Here is a 20,146-nt window from a genome sequence, read left to right on the forward strand (position 1 = left end):
CAGACCCCGCCTCTCCACGCTATTGGCTGTTACCTCCCCACGACGTCCCCGCCCAGAAACGCCCACCTCCGCGATTGGCCAGTTGTTCGTCTGCGTCACTCCTGCGCGTCCCAGGTGGAGAGGGAGGCGGTGAGGGAACTCGGCGGCTGGGAGCGGAAGTGCGGCTGCTCCGGTTTCCGGGGCCGCCGGTGTGACGTGTCTCGAGCTTGGCGCAGCAGGAAGCGGCGGCGATCGCGGCTCCAGTCCCCGGCGGCGCCAGCCCCAACTCCTCTCCCGCTGCCGCCATGCTCGACTTCTTCACCATCTTCTCCAAGGGCGGACTTGTGCTCTGGTGCTTCCAGGGCGTGAGCGACTCATGCACCGGGCCCGTTAACGCGTTGATTCGTTCCGTGCTGCTGCAGGTACCACCCCCGCGGGATCAGAACTCCGAGCCTTTCCCCTCCTCCTGCTACCGGGTCCATGATCCTCCTTCGACCAGTCACCCTGCGCCCCCCTTCCTGCCCTTGCTGCTCCCCCTTTCACTGATAATCTACTTTCTTCCTCCCTCATCAGACCGTCCCGCAACTTTGAGACGCCTCCTCCCTCCCCACCCCCCACTTGGCATCTTGGGAGCTTAGTCGGATTTCGGCGGCTTTGGGGACTTTTCTTCCTCTCCCCAGCCCCAGCTTGATTTTTTTCTTGATTGGAGGCAAGATGGTTGGGAAGACCCCATTAGGAAGCTAAGTAGTAGTGCTGGCAGATCCGATTGTTTATGTCTTGATCTGTTTCCCTTCCAGTTTCCACGGTGTCTTGTCTTTCCACTCAACTTTCCCCCTTTCCTCCATTTGTGTACTTCTCGCAGGTGGAATGCTAGAGAGAAATGTTCTCGCATTGTGTTAGGGACTTTGAGGGGAGCGTTCAGTTCTTTCCCAAATGGCTCACATCTGGGACTTATGGGGATGACCTGAACACTGAGATGTACTTTTTTTTTTCCTTCAGGAACGAGGAGGTAATAATTCCTTTACTCATGAGGCCCTTACACTCAAGTATAAATTGGACAATCAGTTTGAGCTGGTGTTTGTGGTAAGTAGGGGTTAGAGGATCAGTGATCAAGAAGGAATGTTGGTAACTGCGCTACATAGGTGAAGAGGCTGAGAAAGCTAGGAAGGTGGTGAGGGCAAAGGAAGGAACTTCTGAGCCAGGCAGAGAGCTTGGCTGCCTCTAGGGACAGGGAAACCTGCCAGGTGACTGAACATATCTCTGGAGGACTAGGTTGAGTTGGCTTCCCTCCATTGTAGGCTGACATGTAAGCAGATCTGTTGGCTCTGTTTCCTTCTCTAAACAGGTTGGTTTTCAGAAGATCCTAACACTGACGTATGTGGACAAGTTGATAGATGATGTGCACCGGCTGTTTCGGGACAAGTACCGCACAGAGATCCAACAACAAAGTGCTTTAAGTCTATTGAATGGCACTTTTGATTTCCAAAATGATTTCCTGCGGCTCCTTCGGTGAGAGATTTTCCCTTTACAAAATTTATTTCCATGACTCAATAACACTGTCTTTCTGAAAACTCCCTTCTGGAAGGTGGTTCAAGAATAGTAAAGTGGCTCATACCTATAGTCCTAGCTACTCCAGAGGCTGAGATCTGAAATCATAGTTTGAAGCCAGCCAGGGCAGTGAAGTCCATGATACTCTGATAGTCAATCACCAAAAAGCTAGAAGTAGAGTTATGGCTCAAGTGGTAGAGTGACAGCACTCAGGCCCTGAGTTCAAGACCCAGCACTTGCAAAAAAGAAAAAAGGTATAGGAGGATTAAATCCACTTCGAATTTTCTGCCTAGTTCAAATTGCCCTTTTGGTATGTGGGACCTTTCTTCTTACATGGTTGCAAATGATTCCTTTTTGTCTCTAGTGAAGCAGAGGAGAGCAGTAAAATCCGCGCTCCTGCTACCATGAAGAAATTTGAAGACTCTGAAAAGGCCAAGAAACCTGTGAGATCCATGATTGAAACACGGGGGGAAAAGCCCAAGGAAAAAGCAAAGAACAGCAAAAAAAAGGGGTCCAAAAAGGAAGGTGTGTTTGAACTCCTTGGACATACTGGGGCACAAAAGGTGTTAACAAAGCATTAAGGACTGAGGGGCTCCTTTCCTTTGGTCATTGCTGTCCTCTGAGTCTGATGCTCACCACCTTATCCCCAGGTTTTGTGATCCCCAAGATGTTTGACCCATGTCTCCTCTAAATTTGGAAGAATCATAACCATTGTCCAGTTGGTTGGGATTTGGAACCCCTTTTATTTCCACCCCCCCTCCCCCGCCTTCAGTGAGATTTCTCCTAGCAGGTTCTGATGGTCCTTTGGCTACCAGCAAAGCAGCTCCTGCAGAAAAGTCTGGTCTCCCAGTGGGGCCTGAGAATGGAGAACTTTCCAAAGAGGAGCTGATCCGCAGGAAGAGAGAAGAGTTCATTCAGAAGCATGGGAGAGGTCTCGACAAATCCAGGTGAGCATTCTAGCTTTCACTAGAGTGCCAGGGGACAGGGAGCTATTTCTGACTTGTTTTCTTTCTGATTTCACCACAACTCTTTTTCTGTGATGTGTTTCAGCAAGTCCTCGAAGTCAGATGCTCCAAAGGAAAAGGGCAAAAAAGCACCCCGGGTTTGGGAACTTGGTGGCAGTACAAACAAGGAGGTCCTGGATTACAGTACTCCCACCACCAATGGAACCCCGGAGGCTGCCCTGTCTGAGGATATCAACTTGGTAAGAGACAAGAGGGGGCAGAGGGAAGGTCATCAGTAATTGGAAATTGGGAAAAGCAGATTAGAAGGGTAATAACCTAGCTTTCTTCAAGGCCTTTAACTCTCAGAGCCAGTAGTGTTCCTGTCACCATCTTTTCCCCCATGTTCCGCAGATTCGAGGAACTGGGCCTGGGGGGCAGCTTCAGGATCTAGATTGCAGCAGCTCGGATGATGAAGTGGCCGCCCAAAACTCCACCAAACCTAGGTATGGGGCTTTCCGGGAGTGGTATCTGTGGCTGCAGAATTGATGTCCTAACTCCTGCCTGCTAACTTTGTGTACTTGTTCACTTCTGTGCCTGCAGTTCTACCAAGGGGACTCTGGGTGGCATGTTTGGGATGCTGAAGGGCCTTGTGGGTTCCAAGAGCTTGAGTCGTGAAGACATGGAGTCTGTGCTGGACAAGATGCGTGATCATCTCATTGGTAAGTTTTCTTCTTCTTTCCCTCCCCATCATTGGTTAAGTTTTGATGACTGGGCTCTCATATTTTTATGTGTAGCAGAACCTTCTTTCTTAGCTATATGATAAGAGTCAGTCACTTTTGGCCCAGAACTCATACTGTTGCTTGCTTCTCAGCTAAGAATGTGGCTGCAGACATTGCCGTCCAGCTCTGTGATTCTGTTGCCAGCAAGCTGGAAGGGAAGGTGATGGGGACATTCAGCAGTAAGTATCTCCATCAGCCAAAATGTGCACATGCATAAAGAGGTTACTCACAGAGACCATCACTCTTGGGTCACATGACCTGACAGATTGCTTCATTTCTGCATCTCTGTTATATAACCAAGATTTTAGGAGTTATTAGGAAGATGAAATGAATTGGTACTTAAAAATTGTATTAAGCGAAGTAAGAAAAATAGGTTGCATGTTTTCCCTCATTTGTAATAACTAGAATATGTCTATGATATTCTTAACAGTGGATCACAATAGCCCAATCGCTAAGTGCATAGAACCATTAATGAAGTGTATCAAAATGTACTCCAAGAATTGTTCTTATTATGTCCTATATGCAGTTACTTCTATTTTTGTTTTTTGTTTTTTTACTTTCCTGTACCCTTTGTCTTGCATATAAATTTATCTGATCTGTGGGAGGGAAAAGGAATCACAGAAACAGCAGGACAAAGAATGGACTAATGCAATAATGATACTCACTAGATACTATGTTGGAAGTGAACTATACCACTTGGGGCAGGGAAGTAGGGAGAGGTAACAGTGTTTAAAAAGAAATGTACTCATTACCTTACTTACATAACTGTAACCCACCTGTTCATCACCTTTACAATAAAGATATAACAAAAAAAAAGTGCTTAGAAGTAGACCTAAAATAAATCATGTTACGTGAGGTAAGCCAAGTTCAGAGAGACAAACGGCTCATGTTTTCTCTCATATGCAGAAACTAGAGCTAATATATACTGGAATATGGTAAATTATACAGGACTCTATAGACATTCACACACAGCGAGACCAAAGGAGGATATTCTTTGGGGAGGAACACAAAGGCTCAATGCCTGTGTGCTTCTGATCATAAAAAATAGGTTTATACAAATAAACTCCAGGAAATGGGAACAAAGTTTTTTTTCCTTGTTGCTATTTTGTTCTTTTCGTGTTTTGTTCATGTATCTTTGGGATGGTAAGGAGTGGGCACAGAGATGGAGGGACAAAGTGATACTCACTAGATACTATGTTGACAATGAGCTGTACTTATGGGTGAGGACAAGAGGGAAACACTGGGAGAGAGAGAGAGAGAAAGGGGTGACATTGTCCAAAAAGCAATGCACTTGGTAACTGTAACCACTTTGTACATCACCTTTGTAGTAATGAATAACAAAATTGATTAGAACAGTAGGACTTGGATTCCTGGTTGTAGTTTCCTTAGTCGGAGAGGTATGGGAGATTTGGAGCACATTCCTGGGCCTCATGGCTGTTTATCTCCCTTTGCAGCGGTGACTTCCACTGTCAAGCAAGCTCTCCAGGAGTCCCTGGTGCAGATCCTGCAGCCGCAGCGTCGTGTCGACATGCTCCGGGATATCATGGATGCCCAACGTCGCCAGCGCCCTTATGTCGTCACCTTCTGCGGTGTTAATGGAGTGGGGAAGTCTACTAATCTTGCCAAGGTCAGTGCTGTTTCCAGCCTGTTACTGGTGTGTCTTCACTCTCCATGTCTCACGAGCCCTGGTTCCAGGTGATTGTTTCTTCCTCTCTTTCAGATCTCCTTCTGGCTGTTAGAGAATGGCTTTAGTGTCCTCATTGCTGCCTGTGACACATTTCGTGCTGGGGCCGTGGAGCAGCTACGGACCCACACCCGGCGCCTGACTGCCCTGCACCCCCCAGAGAAGCACGGTGGCCGCACCATGGTGCAGCTGTTTGAAAAGGGCTACGGCAAGGATGCTGCTGGCATTGCCATGGAAGCCATTGCCTTTGGTACGGTGCACGGGGAGCGTGGAGGCTTGTTGGTCCTGTGGCTCCTGGGACCTTGCAGAGGATCAGACTTGGACTACTAAAGTCAGAGTTAGTTGTCATGCTCAACTTCTGTGCAGTTTGTATAGTTCTAGGTAAAGTAGAATATATCCTGACCAGAGAGGCCAGAATTCAGTCACCTTTATCCTACTTCTGTGCGTTCCCTAAATGTTTCTGGTGGTAACCAAGAATAGGACAGGTTTTTCCTCATATTACCTTGTAACTAAATCCAGAGACGAAGTAGTAAACAGATGGGCTTTTCACTTAGCCAGATGGGGATTTCTTGAGAGGAAGTTGGCAGTGAGCATTGGGGATAGTCGGGTATTTGGAATTGACTTTTTTTTTTTTAATCTTTTCTAGCACGTAACCAAGGCTTTGACGTGGTGCTGGTGGACACAGCTGGTCGCATGCAAGACAATGCCCCCCTGATGACCGCCCTGGCAAAACTCATTACTGTCAATACACCTGACTTGGTGCTGTTTGTGGGGGAGGCCTTAGTTGGCAATGAAGCCGTGGACCAGCTGGTGAGGGCTCAGGCCTCGTTCCTCTTACAACTTTAAACTCTGACAAGTTAGTAGTCCTTGTACTTACATCATCGTTTTTTTCCTCTCAGGTCAAGTTCAACAGAGCACTGGCTGACCATTCAATGGCTCAAACCCCTCGGCTCATTGATGGCATTGTCCTTACTAAATTTGACACCATTGATGACAAGGTAAATGTGGACAGTGAGACTGGAGGGTGGGCTCCAGTTTCCTGTTAGCGAGATGGGATCTACAGGGTGGCTTCAATTGATTGGTTATTCCCTTTCTCCACTTCAGGTGGGAGCTGCTATTTCTATGACTTACATCACAAGCAAACCCATCGTCTTTGTGGGCACTGGCCAGACCTACTGTGACCTACGCAGTCTCAATGCCAAGGCTGTGGTGGCTGCCCTCATGAAGGCTTAATGTGGCTCTTGCCTAATACCAAATCGCCGCTTCCCCCAAGTCCTTGTTCCTGTATCAAGAATGTGCTTTAGAGTATGTGAGCAGCTTGTCTTCAGTGTAGTACTACAGCAGGGTAAGGGAGCTGCAGGGCTCAAAGCTCCTCCCACTCCCACTCCCTGTTGAGCCCAGCCTCCACCTGCAAGGAGGGCGTAATCATGTTACAGTCACTGCCCACTCACCCTCTTCCTGCTCAGGCATCCCCTTCACTCTGCCTTCAGACTCAGTCTCATTATAGCTTTGACCAATGTTGGAAGACCCAGTACCCAGAGCTTTGCTAATTACAGTGGCTAGAGAGCATCTGAACTAAGGAGCAGTTTGAAGTCCCAGCTACATTAGGGTAAAAGACTCTTCCAGAGCTGGCTCTGGGTGTTGAGTGGCACCTTTCCCTAGGGTACACATCATTCAGGTCCCTGGTGCCAGGAAGATGCCCACCTTACTGTGCCAGTGTGGCCTGTTCTTAATTGCTGCTAAATCCGATGATGCCCCTACCCTATTGTTTCCCAGAGCATTAGCTAGGCCCAAGTAAGTTTGTTATATGTAAGTGAAAGGCGAGTTCCTGCTTCCCTCGGAAACAACGGGAACTGAGCTACAGCGTCGCATTGGGCTTAGCCTTCCCACTATTCCCCGCTCCCAGGACCCAGATGTAAGCTTTGCATGTTCCCCTTCCTGGGAGAAAGCTAACTGTCCAAAGGGCAGCCATTGTCCACCTCCCTGCCCCACCCTTTGCCTCCTGAGTGGGTCCTGGCCTTTCCTCAGCCCTCTCTCCTACAGTGCCTGGTAGACAAGTGCTACCTGGTAGACAAGTGCTACGTTGAATACAAACCTCTTGTCCTGTAGCTTGGTATTACAGATGTGCTATTAGTGCAATAAGGTGAAGGCTGTCTGCCCAGAGAAATACATAATTTATATAAGAAAATAAATTTCATAAGTAAACTGCCTCTAAGGTCTTGGAAGTTACTGTACCTAGGACTCAGCTAAAAGCTAAGTCACAGCAGCCATATAGTTCCGGGGCTAATTTGTAGTAAGAAGAGCACCAGAGCAGGAACTAAAGAATGCTTTGAAGACGAGGGCACAGGATTGTCCCACGAATGAGCACATCCCACCCCAAAAATTGGGGTTTCTAAAAAATTAAGCATCTTAGTACCTTGATACAGGTTAGGAGTTTTGTTTCTGTTTTGCTTTTTTACAGTGACTCTCAAAGTAGAGCCAGGGCCCTGGCACATAAATGAACAAGCTTTTAATACAGCTCAGTTATGTAAAATACTGTACACTGTAAAAGGTCTAGAAAACTAGAGCTTCAAGTCATGTTTTAAAAAAGCCATTAAGCTTAATGAAAAACCAAGTAGAGTACAAAACTGCAACAAGAGACTGCTTGACGCCATGACTTCCAGCTCCCCAAGTCCTTCCTGCAGATCCGCAGTGTAGTCTGGAGGCATCCCATTGATCTGTGGTTTGCACGCATGTCCAGCCTGGGGGTGGGTGGGAACTGCGCTGGGTCCTGATGCCACGTAGGTGTTCTTGAATTGAACCAGGTAGCAGATATCAAGAACCAGCTGGCATGATGGAGAAGATGAAACACCCCTCCACATCCTACCCCCAAACTTCAGCCTCTGGGTCTTGGACGTTTGCAGGTTAAACACTGTCCACAGGAGGGCCTTACAGCACGGTTTAATGGTGATGCCTAGCAGCTCATGTACTACAGCCTGTGCAAAGAAAGAAAATGGAGCTTTATGTATCTAAAGATGAGAATCCGTAATCCTACTCTTCAGAAAACATGACAGGAGATTCTAGAATATTGGAATAGATTTGACAGGAACATGGGCTTAGTAATTACATTATGCCCCACAGTCTTAATGGAGTTTTGGAAAGCTACTGACAGACTGGTAAAAGAGTACAAGAGGAAATGTATACCTCTGATTTCACTGTGTGCTGCAGACGAGCCGTTTAGCTGGCCTTCTCTCACCATCCCTGCTAAACAGAATGTATCAGATATTAGGCTGGAAAGCTAGAAGTATTAAAAGCAAAAATTGAAAAGCAACTAAAGAGAGCCAAGAACACAGGGTATGACTAAAGAGTGACATTTAGGAATGACACAGATGAGGTGGGAGAGTCAACAGTCTTCAGACTGTCACATTAAACAACAAAGTAGGATTCTTACTGCTCTAAGAATGTCTGAGATTTTTTTTTGGCCAGTCCTGGGCCTTGGACTCAGGGCCTGAGCACTGTTCCTGGCTTCTTTTTGCTCAAGGCTAGCACTCTACCACTTGAGCCACAGCATCACTTCTGGCCATTTTCTGTATATGTGGTGCTGGGGAATTGAGAACCCAGGACCTCATGTATACGAGGCGAGCACTCTTGCCACTAGGCCATATCTCCAGCCCAAGAAAAGAAAGATTTAGGGCTAATTAAGACCAGTCACATCCAGAACCAAGAATTGTATTGCTTTGATTGCTTTGTTTACGGAGTTTACTGAAGTTGTATTTTGTTTTTGTTGCCAGTCCTGGGGCATGGACTCAGAGCCTGAGCACTGTCCCTGGCTTCTTTTTGCTCAAGGCTAGCACTCTACTTCTTGAGCCACAGCGCCACTTCTGGCTTTTTTCTATGTATGTGGTGCTGAGGAATCGAACCCAGGGCTTTACCATATTCCCAGCCCCAATATTTTTTTATTTTCCTGAGACACGGATTAGTTCCCGGTTGGGCTCAAAGTTATGGTCTTCCAGTCTCAGCCTCTGGTGGCTGAGATTACAGGCGTATTGCCCTTAGCCCAGCAAGATTGCATATAAATAAAACATTTTAATATGTCTGCTATCACCGGGAAAGTTTTGCCAAGTATTATGAATAAGCACAAAGCAAAAACAATCACTAACCAGGGATGGGAATACATGAGCAAATTCAATCAAGAAGAGTGAAAAGTAGCAGAAAACTCCAGAAAATGGATTAGGTATTTCCTGTGATAAGGTATCACTCTGCCATTTACAGCTACTTTAATTCTCAATCATACTAGCTGCATTTCAAGTGCTCATTAGGAATATGTGGCCCGTGGCTAATTGCAAAAAGTTCTATCACACATCACTGGAATGATAGTTGTGTAGGAAAAACATAATCCTAGCTACTTAGAAAGCTGAGATCTGGATCACAGTTTGAAGCCAGCCCTTCAGGAAAGCCTAACAGTCTTGTCTCCAGTTGTTTAAAAAAAAACAAGTGGAGCTGTGGCTCAAAGTGTAGAGCACCAGCCTTAGGCAAAAGAGCCCAGGGACAGTGCCCAGGCCCCAAGTTTAAGCTCCAGGACTAACATTCCCCTTTAAAGAAAAGTTGCTTTACTAATGTAGAAAAATGTATGATGTATTACTTAATTAGAAAGAAAGAAAAACCAAACCCAAACCATACAGGCCAGGTATGGGGCATAGGCCTCTTAATCCCAGCTTCAGGGGGGAACCATAAGTAGAGGGGGATCTCAATCCAAAGCTAGCTTCAGGCAAAAAATCAAAACCCTATGAAAGATAACCGAAGTTGACAAGGACTCAGGGGATGTGGCTCCAGTGAAAGAAACCATTCTAGCAAGCATGAGGCTCTGAGTTCAAACCCTAGTACTGGCAAAAACAGAAAAATATTATCTCTTTTCAATATATACCTTCAGAGACTCAAAACATCACCGAGGATGAAAGATTACAAACTGCTCACAGCTGCCTTCCTACAGCCCCTCTTTCTTTTTGGTGGTACTGTGTTTTGAGATGAGAACCTCATGCTTGATAGGCAGGTGCTTTACCCCTGACCTTTATGCTTCATTGTTTTTGGTAGGGTCTCTTGTTTTTTTTTGCCTATGCCAGCTTCACATTCTAAATTAATGGAATGATACGTGTCTACCACTGTACTTGGCTTACTGGTTGAAGTGAGGTCTCACTAGTTTTACCTGAGCCAGCCTTGAACTAAAATTCATCCCTGTCTCCTGAGTAGGTGGAACTGCAGGAGTGAGCCACTATTCCTGGTCCTTGACTGAATTTTTTTTTTTTGCCAGTCCTGGGCCTTGGACTCAGGGCCTGAACACTGTCCCTGGTTTCTTTTTTTTTTTTCTTTTTGGCCAGTCCTGGGCCTTGGACTCAGGGCCTGAGCACTGTCCCTGGCTTCTTCCCGCTCAAGGCTAGCACTCTGCCACTTGAGCCACAGCGCCGCTTCTGGCCATTTTCTGTATATGTGGTGCTGGGGAATCGAACCTAGGGCCTCGTGTATCCGAGGCAGGCACTCTTGCCACTAGGCTATATCCCCAGCCCCCCTGGTTTCTTTTTGCTCAAGGCTAGCACTCTGCCAAATTGAGCCACAGCGCCACTTCTGGCCTTTTCTGCACATGTGGTGCTGAGGAATCTTCCCTAGGGCTTCATGTATAAGAGGCAAGCACTCTTGCCAGTAGGCCGTATTCTCAGCCCGTGACTGAACATTCTAATAAGCTCTTTGGCCATACTGAAAATCCTTATCTGGAAAAGTATAGGAGCCTTAATGAAAGGTGATTTTGAGCAAGGCCACTTTTGTAGGAAGTCTATACAGCTATTAACAGATCTGTTCCACTCTACAGCATTCATGTCTATGCTAAGATTAAATGCAACAGAGCAGTTGGCCAGAGGGAGTTTGTAGTTTTAAATTGTAGCTTCTTTCCTGGGCAGAAAATCTTGGAATTGAGATCAAAATATGCAGAGCGTGGGTGTGTCTGGTTTAATGAGACCAGAACATGTAAAGTGTGGCAAACCCCAGAAGAGTCTGGAACACTGAAGGACAACAGAAGTTTACTCAAGCAAAATCAGTAATAGTTTTTATAAGAGACCGCTCAAAAGATTTGTCTCACTCCAAGTTTCCTGAGCCTGTGCAGGAAGGGCAGACAGACAGTCTGTAGTGTTGAGTTCCATGAGGGCCGTCAGGAGCGGGGCCCCTTCAAAGCACAGCCATGTGCTAGGGGATTTTTCACTAGAGGAGAATCCTACTTGAAGCCATCTGATTCAGAAAAGAAACCTGAGGATTTACTGTCTAACCTTTAGATGTAAAATAACTGTCTTTCAATAAGCCCCCTAAATGCGATCAGGCTGACAATGAAAAAATGTTTTCAGTGACATTCTGTGTTCAACAGCAGCAGAATTTCTTTGTAACTAGGTAGGTGAGTCAGAGTATCCATTCCCTACAGCTGAGCTTTATTCCATTTAAGTTTGAGTCAGGGTCTCACTATGTTGCACAGGCTTGTTTTGAGCTCCTAGAGGAAGCCATGTTCCAGCCCCAGCCTCCTCCTCCATAAGCTGGGTCTCCAGGTGCATGCCACACCCAGCTTAGTGAGATTTTTATGTACGTGCTGGTCTTGGGGCTTGAACTCAGGGCTTGGACACCGACCCTGAGCTTTTGTACTTAAGACTAGCACTTTACCACTTGAGCCAGCTCCACTTCCAGATTTTTGGTGATTAACTGGAGGCAAGAGTCCCACAGACTTTTCTGCCCAGGCTGTCCTTTGAACTGCAATCCTCAAATCTCAGCCTCTTGAGCAGCTAGGATTACAGATGTTATCCACCAATGCCTGGTACTGCCTGAGATTTTTAAAAAAGTGTCCCCCACGTCAGGCTGGTATGAAAATGTCTGTGTTTTAGGGTTATTGGGAGTTTGCAGTAACCATTAGTGATGGAACCTTCTACCACTCTTGCTCTTCGCTGTTAGAAGCTGGAGGTAAAACATGGAGAGCAGTAGCATCCCTAACCACTCCTGAATTCAGGGCCTGGGTGCTGTCTCTGAGCTTCCTGTGCTCAAGTTTAGCACTCTACCACTTGACCCACAGCTCCACCTCTGGATTTTCTGGTGCTTAACTGGAGGTAAGAGTCCCATAGACTTTCCTGCCTGGGCTGGCTTGGAACTGTGATCCTCAGATCTCAGCCTCCTCAATAGCTAGGATTACTTGTGTGAGCCACCTGTGCCTGGCTACATTCATCATATGGAAATGGTTTTACACTAAAGGCCAGAGGCCTGCTGTTCTGCCCCCTCAGGCTCATAGTACACCTTACCTGATCTACCCCTTGTGGAGATCTCGCTTGTCAGCCGCTTGAAATATTCTGGAAGGTCAGCATAGTCATTTCCATAGGAGATGACCTTAATCCCCTTGTCCAGCATGTTTTCTCGAAGCTTCTTGAACTCATCAACATCTCCTCTCCGAACCAGCATGAAATGTTCTAAGTCAGATTTATGCTTGACAGCCTCCAGGAAGAGGGCCTGGAAAGTGGTGTCATCCACAGTCCAGCCACAACCCAGGAAAAGAAAGGATTTGTTTTCATAAAGTTTCTGAATCTCTCTCTTGGAAGAAAAGAAACAACATATTAATGACATTGAGGACAGACACAAAAAATTTGTGTGCCTGAAACAAAAAAGTCAGTTGTCTAAAACTACTACATTTAGTAGGACAGGATGGCCAATTAACCAAGATTTGAGCAGGTGGCACAAGACAGAGGTGCTTCATGCCTGTAATCCTAACTACTAAGGAGGATGACTTGGGTACCAGTGACTCATGCCATAATCCTAGCTACTCAGGAGGCTGATAATCTGAAAAATGAGGTTCAATGCTATCTCAGAGAGATAAATCCAAGAGACACTTTTTTTGTGTGTGCTAGTCCTGGGGTTTGAACTCAGGGCCTGGGTGCTGTTACTGAGCTTCTTTTGCTCAATGCTGGCATCCTACCACTTGAGCCATAGCTCTACTTCCAACCTGTTTGGTAGTTTATTGGAGATAATGAGTCTCACAGGCTGGCTCCAAACCACTATCTTCAGATCTCAGCCTCCTGAGTAGCTAGGATCACAGGTGTGAGCCACCAGCATCTGGAAAACACTTATTTTCAGTTAACTAGCAAAAAGCCTGAAGTGGAGATGTGGCTCAAGTGGTAGAGTGCCAGCTGTAAGTAAAGTCTCTAAGGCATACAGTTCAGGCCCCAATAACAGGAAGGAAAAAAATGATGTTAAGCAAAGAATAAATTCCCTATGCTTTAGAGAGTATCATATCTCCTGGTCTTTCTTTGGTCATGCCCTGTATGAAGGAGCCAGCATTGAGTTGCAGACCATTCAGGAAGTGATTCTAGTTTAGATATACTTGTGAACAAGTCTAACAGTTGTGCACCAAAAGACCAACACACACAGACAAGAAAACCTCCACTTAATCACCCTAGCTAATTCATTTTTCAGTTATTTCCACTGAGCAGGTAAGTGTGAATAGGTCAGTGCTACTTACATAAAATCTCTTTGGAATATATGCTGTAGTACTGGTTTATAAAAAGCTTCCTAAACTGTTTTAGGCAGGGATTAAAACAACAAAGAAGGGTAGTAATGCGCTTTTCATCTGTGAACATGGTGTCGAGGATGGCGTACCATCTGCTGGTCGTTCATCAAGTATGAATGGAGACCAGTGGCCAGACACCTGCAGGGAAGTTCTGCACTTCCTTGGATGGCATGCACATCCACAAGCTAAGAGCCCAGGCTGGCCTGAAATTCACTACAGAGCTCATGCTGGTCTTGACCTTGTGATCCTCTTGCCTTTGCCTCCAGAGTACTGGGATTACAGCCATGTGCCGCTATGACTTTTCAGTTTCTGGGTAATGAAAATATAATACTCTTCCTTGAAGACCTCTGGTGCCTTCAGAGATGCCCAGGGAAGACTCCCAACCCCAGCTAGCTCAGCACCACTCACCATAACTTCAGTGTTCCTGAGCACATTCTGATATCCAGCGGGATGGAGGACAATGCCACTAGGGTTGGTATAGACGCCATGGATGTGTAACACACTCAGCTTCCGCTTCTCCTGAGCCCACTCCAAGACCTGTACAACACACACAGAGCTCAGACAGGATGGCAGGGTGAGCATCTACTTCAGGTCAGTAATGGTCCTCAACTCTCCAGGCTCGTATCACAGAACACACAACACCTGTTTGTGGCTTAAGTTAGCATCCAGGTATGACTGTCAGGAATGATGGCAGCAACTCTGGTAATTTATCCTTTGAAAGGAACAACCAGAAATTAGTTTGTCATTATGTGCAGAATAACAGAGGCCCTGTGGTGATGAGAGAAGCTCTGGATGACTGCTTCAGGCTAGCCACATGGCTCACTTTAGCCAAAGGACATTAGCAAACAGGTCACAAAGAGAACCTTGAAAAGTGTTGGTTCAGTAAGTCCTATTTCCCCTTTGCTGCTTTTGAAACCAGGCTATCATGTGAAGACGCCTAGGCTAGCCTGCTAGAAAGTGGTCTGCCAGCCTGCTGCTACCTGAATCTAGACACAGAAGCCATCTTCTACCAAGTGTCCAGCCCAGCCACCAGGCAATCCTATGTGGGTAGGCCCACACACTGGCCAAGGAACTGGTCAGCTGGGCTGCTGAGCTCAGCACATTCACTCACTTCTTCAGGGATTGGGACCAGAGAAATGTTTGTTATTTTAATAAGCTGTGAAGTTTCAGGGGAGTTTCTTGTACAGCAATAGAAGAGATAAAAAGAAAATCACATCAGACACCCTGAGGAACTTAAAAGCTGCTAATGAGGAACAACCATTAGATGACAGCGTTACAAGAGTCACCTAGATTTTACAGCTCCATTTTTCCTAGAGACTGGAGACAGTATAAATTTATGCTTAGGACACTCTGGAGAAATAAGTCATGGGTGCATCCAAGAAAAGTAGAGACCAGCTGGGCAGTGGTGACTCACACCTGTAATCTTAGCTACTCAAGAGGCTGAGATCTGAGGATTGTGGTTCAAAGGCAGCCTAGGCAGGAAGATTCAAGAGACTCTTATCTCCAATAAACAGAAAAGGTCAGAAGTGGTACTGTGACTCAAGTGGTACAGTGCTAGCCTTAAGCCAAAGAAGCTCAGGGATAGTACTCAGAACCTGAGTTCAAGCCCCAGGACTGGCCGCACATACACACACACACACACAAAGTAGACTATGAGCAAAATTCACCATCTTGAACTAAAAAAAAAAAAAATTGGTGGGAGACATGTCCAAAGACTAGTCTGGCGATTTGGTCCCTTGGTGAATCTTGTGATGATGAATATGTAGGCGGGGGGGGGGGGGGCAAGCAGTGGGCCACAGGACAATATTGGGAAGGTGGTAATACAAGGAGATAACATTATGTTGGAAATGGTGGAGCAGGTTTAAATGTTAGCTGCTCAGCAGGGAAATCCACATCCCCTTGCCAAGGGCCTGTTTCACTACGAAGTAAAAAACTGGGTCATGTACATTTTCATATTAAAGTCTGAGTACCACTAAGCCTCAGTCTAAAAACCAGTCAGTAGCTTTAGCAAATGACTGCTACACTGCTCCTAATGCAAAGCAAATTCTGAAAATGAGAAGGAAAAGACCTGGACTAGGGTATCCTTAGCTTTGGAAAGGCCTACATGCTTCTGATGCCATGAAAATCTGATGTGATCTTTGAAGAAGACTGTTTCAGAAATGGTTACTAAGTTTTTAATTTCCTGCAATCATTTATTAAAATTCAAGAAATATTTACTGAGCATCCATTAAATCCTAGGTACTGTCTGAGATAGAAAAGGAAGGCAGACTGACATTGCACCTGTCCAAGTAGAGCTGTTATTCCAGTAGGATAAAAACCAGCAAGCAGATGAACAACCAAGGTAAAATCTGCAAGTAATAAGTGTTTCCAGGGAAGAAGATAAGGGAATGGGCAAAAAAGTGAAGTTCAAATTGAAGAGGATGGCCAGAGGGTTTCTCCAGGAGTCAATACTTGAGATTTACGGGAGGATGAGGGAGTAGTTCTAAGCACACCTAGAAAAGTCTTCATGGTACCATTTCTATAAATTCAATTCCCCTTTAAAACCTGGCTTCCACAGCCAGGAGCTGCTGGTTCATGCCTGTAATCCTAGTTACTCCGGAGCTGAGATCTGAGGATAGTGGTTCAAAGCCAGCACCAAGCAGGGAAGTCCATGAGACTCTTATCATCTCTAATTAATGACCAAAAAAGCTGGAACTGGAGCAGTGGCTCAAGTGGCAGAATGCTTGCTTTGAGTAAAAAAGCTAAAGATAATGCCTAGGCCCTGAGCTTAAGCCACAGTACTGGCATACCCCTCTTTCTTTCCCTCCCCACAACCCCCCCCCCAAAAAAACACAAAAATACCTAGCTTCCTTGCCAGCAAAACCACAGAACTGATATTTTAGGTACTATTCTGGCTGAGGCAGGACTGTGGCAATGAATGTTAGTGGGTGAATCATTTATCTACTCCGACTATTTAGCTGGGTACTAAGATGGACACAAAGGCAGGTAGAAAACAAAGTACAGAATAAAAATTAAGGATTCATCTTGAACAGCTGACAAATAAAAACATCAGGATTATGGCAGATGGCTTAGGCAAAGCACAGACTATGTTTAGAAAAGTCTGCTACTGAAGTGGCCTTCTACTGAAGGCCACTCTCAACCCTCAAGCTGTCAGGTGGTTTAGAACTTCCTTTTCCAACCATCATAAAGTAGTTTTCAGACATTTCTAGAAAATGTTAATATCACTTGATATTCTTAAGTGCTTAAGAGATCTTATATTCCAAACAACTTCCTCTTATCTTGCTTTTAAAAGTAGGGTAAGCTGTCAAAACTCACAGATGCACACTTTTAAGATCTGTGTACTCTACATTGATTTTAATCTTAAAAAAACCAAACACCCACAAAATCAAGGAAATTAAGACCTCTTTTTTTGTGCTACATGAATACCAACATAGCAAGCAGCTTTTGATGAAGATGCAACCCACTAGCTCAAGAAGAGATAGTGCTTTATGTTTTTACCTTTTTCTCATCAGTAAGGTCAAGGGACTCAAGCTGTTTTCCCTGGTCTGCTGCATACAGTTCCAGGAGATTATCAAAATTTGTAGTTAGTACTAGGGCCCCATTTTCCATCAAGTGGAGAACTGACTGCAGTAGCTGTTTTCCAGAATCTTCCATCTTTGACTCTAGGTCATCAAATACTTCATATAAACAGTCTTTGAAAAATGTAGATCGAACATTACTGGTACGCTGGGGAGGGATTTGAAAGAAAAAAATTAATCCAAGGTGCTCTGGCAGGCCATTTGTTTTAGATACAGTAATAAAAATTTTGGAGAATATTTTGTGCTTAAAGGATAAACATGATCATGTTCACAGGACTGCAATAAAATGGGATGATATATGCTGAGCAAAATGTCTATACAGACTAAGTGATTGATACTGTTCCATCTTAGGCAAATAAGTATAAGGTTTCTAAGTAGACTTTATTTAGGGGGTGGTGGTGGTCCTGGGCACTGTCCCTCTGGGTTTTTGTTTTTTTTTGGGTTTTTTTTTGTAGGTAGCAAGGCTTGAACTCTGGGTGCTGTCCCTGAGCTCTTCAGCTCAAGGCTAGCACTCTACCACTTGAGCCACAGTGCTACTTCTGGTTTTCTGGTTAATTGGAGATAAGAGTCTTAAGGACTTTCCTGCTCTGGCTGGCTTTGAACTGTGATCCTCAGATCTCAGCTTCCTGAGTAGCTAGGATTACAGGCATGAACGACCGGTGCCTGGGTTACTTCTAGTATTTTTGGTAGTTAGTTGGAGATAAGAGTCTCACAGGGTTTCCTGCCTGGGCTGGCTTTGGACCACTGTCCCCAGATCTCAGTCTCCTCAGTAGCTAGAATTACAGAAGTGAGTCTACCAGCATATGGCTTAGGTAGACTTTTTTTTTCTTTTTTTTTGGGCCAGTCTTGGGGCTTGAACTCAGGGCCTAAGCACTATCCCTGGCTCCTTTTTGCTAAAGGCTAGTGCTCTACCAGTTGAGCCACAGAGCCACTTCAGGCTTTTTCTGTGTATGTGGTGATGAGGAATCGAACCCAGGGTTTCATGCATGCTAGGCAAGCACTCTACCAATAGGCCACATTCCCAGCTCCTAGGTAGACATTTTTTATAAAAGAAAATCAGCACAGCTAAGAGATGAGACTTTATTCACAAACTATTTAACATTTTTCTGCTTGGTTTTTCCTGGCCTAATTTAGCAAATTGATCACAAGTTTTCTAGGAAAAATACCTAGTACACATAAAAGTTATTATAAATACCTTACAATCGAAACAACATTTTTGCTGAGCCCCAGTGGCTCTCCAGTGGCTCCCATCTGTAATCCTAGTTGCTTAGGAGTCTGAGATCTAAGGATTCCAGTTTAAAGCCAGGTTGGGCAGACAGATCCAAGACACTCATCTCCAGCTAATGCACAAAAAGCTGGGAGTGAAGGTACGTGGCTCAAGTGGTAGAGAACCAGCTTCAAGTGAAAAACTAAGCACATGAGCACCTGTGCGCACGTGGGAACACACGAACACACGAACACACACACACACGAACAATTCCATATTGTAATTGTTTATTGGTTTGTTTTGCAGTACTGGAAATCAAACCCAGGGCCTTGTGCATGCTGGTTCTACCACTGACCTATACCATACACTAATCAAATAGAGTAGTTCTCTCTCTCATATACTGCAATCCCTCTATGCTTTCCACACAGCTAAGATGACAGACATGTACCACATGCCTAGCTTTTAGTGACTGAGATGGGGTTTCAAAACATTTTGCTTGAGCTGGCCTTGAATTGCTATCTTCCTGATCTTACCCTCCTAAGTAACTAGGATTACAGGCATGAGTCACCATATATGGCCTGAAATGGACTATTTTTTAAATATATAGTTTAGTGAAATAACTGCTTTCTTAGCTTACCACGAATATACATAAATAAGTCATGTGCTGTATAATGTTTTGGTCAATGACAAACTATATACACTAGTGATCCCATACAACTGTATCAACCATCTTGTGTTGATGTAGTGATGTTAATTTGTTTACACTCCATGATTTGTACAGCAGCAAATGGTCTACTGATGCATTTTCCTGTCTCACCCTCCTAAGTGCTGTTGTTATATAAAACTGTTAGGTAAAATATATAAAACAGTTCTGTCTAGATTGCTATCTTTTTGAGTTGGGAGAGGCAGTAAGGACCGATTAAACACAGTCCTGCTTACATTTGTAAAAAGAAACACTGGAAGGATTCAGACACAGACACACATATACAGACAAAAATAATTTATGGCAGGTAGGTGTGGGTAGAAAAATACTACAAATGCATGGGTGGAAGATGTCTCAATATTGAGTTAACCTCTGCATTCTTTTAAGTTATCTGTGTGTCTTAATCTATTTAGAATAGTTACTTGAAAAAAAGCAAAACTGAGCTAGAGATAGGACTCAAGTGGGCTACTCAATGTGCCACTCCCCTAAAAAATCCCCAAAAGGAAAATTGTTTCAAATTCAATACAATGACTTTCCTGTTCTTCCTAGTAAGAACCTGTGTTTTGTAAGTATTTTGTACCTGACTCATATATACACACATTGTCAACATCAGTCTAATTACTTAGCACACAGATAAAAAGGCCTAGAAGACAAAGATGTCCAGGAGTGTACCCTAGAATACATTTTCTTTTTTCTAAGAAAAGAAATACAAAGGGAAAAAACTTGGATATAAAATCCTGTAGCACTCATTTTAGCTACGTATCTTTTATTAGTATTTCCATAAATCATTCAGTCTCTAATGTTAACATCAACAGGAAGGAATGAAGCTTTTTCAGTAGCACTGATTTCCTCAGATTTGAAAGTGTTTTTCTTAGGGCACGTGACCCTAGAACTCAATTTCCCACCAGAAGCCTCAGTGAGGACTGGCAAAAGAATGAAAACATGAACAGAGGGGTCAGAAGTCAAAAGGAAGTATCCAACTCCCATGCAACTTCTGAGGACCTTTCCCACTCACTCCCAACAGCACTGAGGCCCCAGCCTTCAGTTTCAGTTCCTTCACCTTGTAGCTAGCTCATCTTTCTAGTTCCACACAGAGGAAAAGAGAAATGCAAACAAAAGCCTCCTGGCTCTTTTCCTAAGGTTTCTAGTACATTTACTTGGGGTACT

At 44.8% G+C, this 20,146-nt stretch overlaps 2 protein-coding genes across 7 annotated transcripts in view; one reads left to right on the forward strand and one right to left on the reverse strand.

The window, feature by feature from the left end:
• Positions 1-160: 160 nt before the first annotated feature.
• On the forward strand, positions 161-7,144 carry Srpra (SRP receptor subunit alpha). Of its 2 annotated transcripts, none has more exons than XM_048343672.1 (14): positions 161-401; positions 979-1,062; positions 1,325-1,488; positions 1,892-2,052; positions 2,315-2,474; positions 2,578-2,731; positions 2,883-2,974; positions 3,072-3,190; positions 3,343-3,429; positions 4,705-4,877; positions 4,971-5,184; positions 5,581-5,744; positions 5,834-5,932; positions 6,039-7,144. In XM_048343672.1, exons 1-14 carry the CDS (start codon positions 285-287, stop codon positions 6,165-6,167), a joined length of 1,917 nt encoding a protein of 638 aa, XP_048199629.1. In that variant the 5' UTR covers positions 161-284; the 3' UTR covers positions 6,168-7,144. The 2 variants fall into 2 exon arrangements, with proteins under 2 accessions (XP_048199629.1, XP_048199630.1); XM_048343673.1 differs by having other exon boundaries at positions 163-401; positions 2,318-2,474.
• A 284-nt stretch (positions 7,145-7,428) lies between these two features.
• The window catches only part of Fam118b (family with sequence similarity 118 member B), a 35,422-nt gene continuing 22,704 nt past the window's right edge, over positions 7,429-20,146 (reverse strand). For 3 of the 5 annotated variants that reach the window (XM_048343675.1, XM_048343676.1, XM_048343677.1), the window contains exons 4-8: positions 16,990-17,217; positions 13,900-14,028; positions 12,233-12,518; positions 8,118-8,177; positions 7,429-7,909 (exon numbers count right to left, since the gene is read on the reverse strand). In XM_048343675.1, the coding sequence (XP_048199632.1) occupies positions 7,896-7,909; positions 8,118-8,177; positions 12,233-12,518; positions 13,900-14,028; positions 16,990-17,217 (717 nt within the window). In that variant the 3' untranslated portion in view covers positions 7,429-7,895. The remainder of the gene's footprint in view (positions 7,910-8,117; positions 8,178-12,232; positions 12,519-13,899; positions 14,029-16,989; positions 17,218-20,146) is intronic. The other 2 variants (XM_048343679.1, XM_048343680.1) reach the window with 2 other exon arrangements.

This window comes from Perognathus longimembris, chromosome 3, assembly GCF_023159225.1.
Source record: "Perognathus longimembris pacificus isolate PPM17 chromosome 3, ASM2315922v1, whole genome shotgun sequence".
NCBI lineage: Eukaryota > Metazoa > Chordata > Mammalia > Rodentia > Heteromyidae > Perognathus > Perognathus longimembris.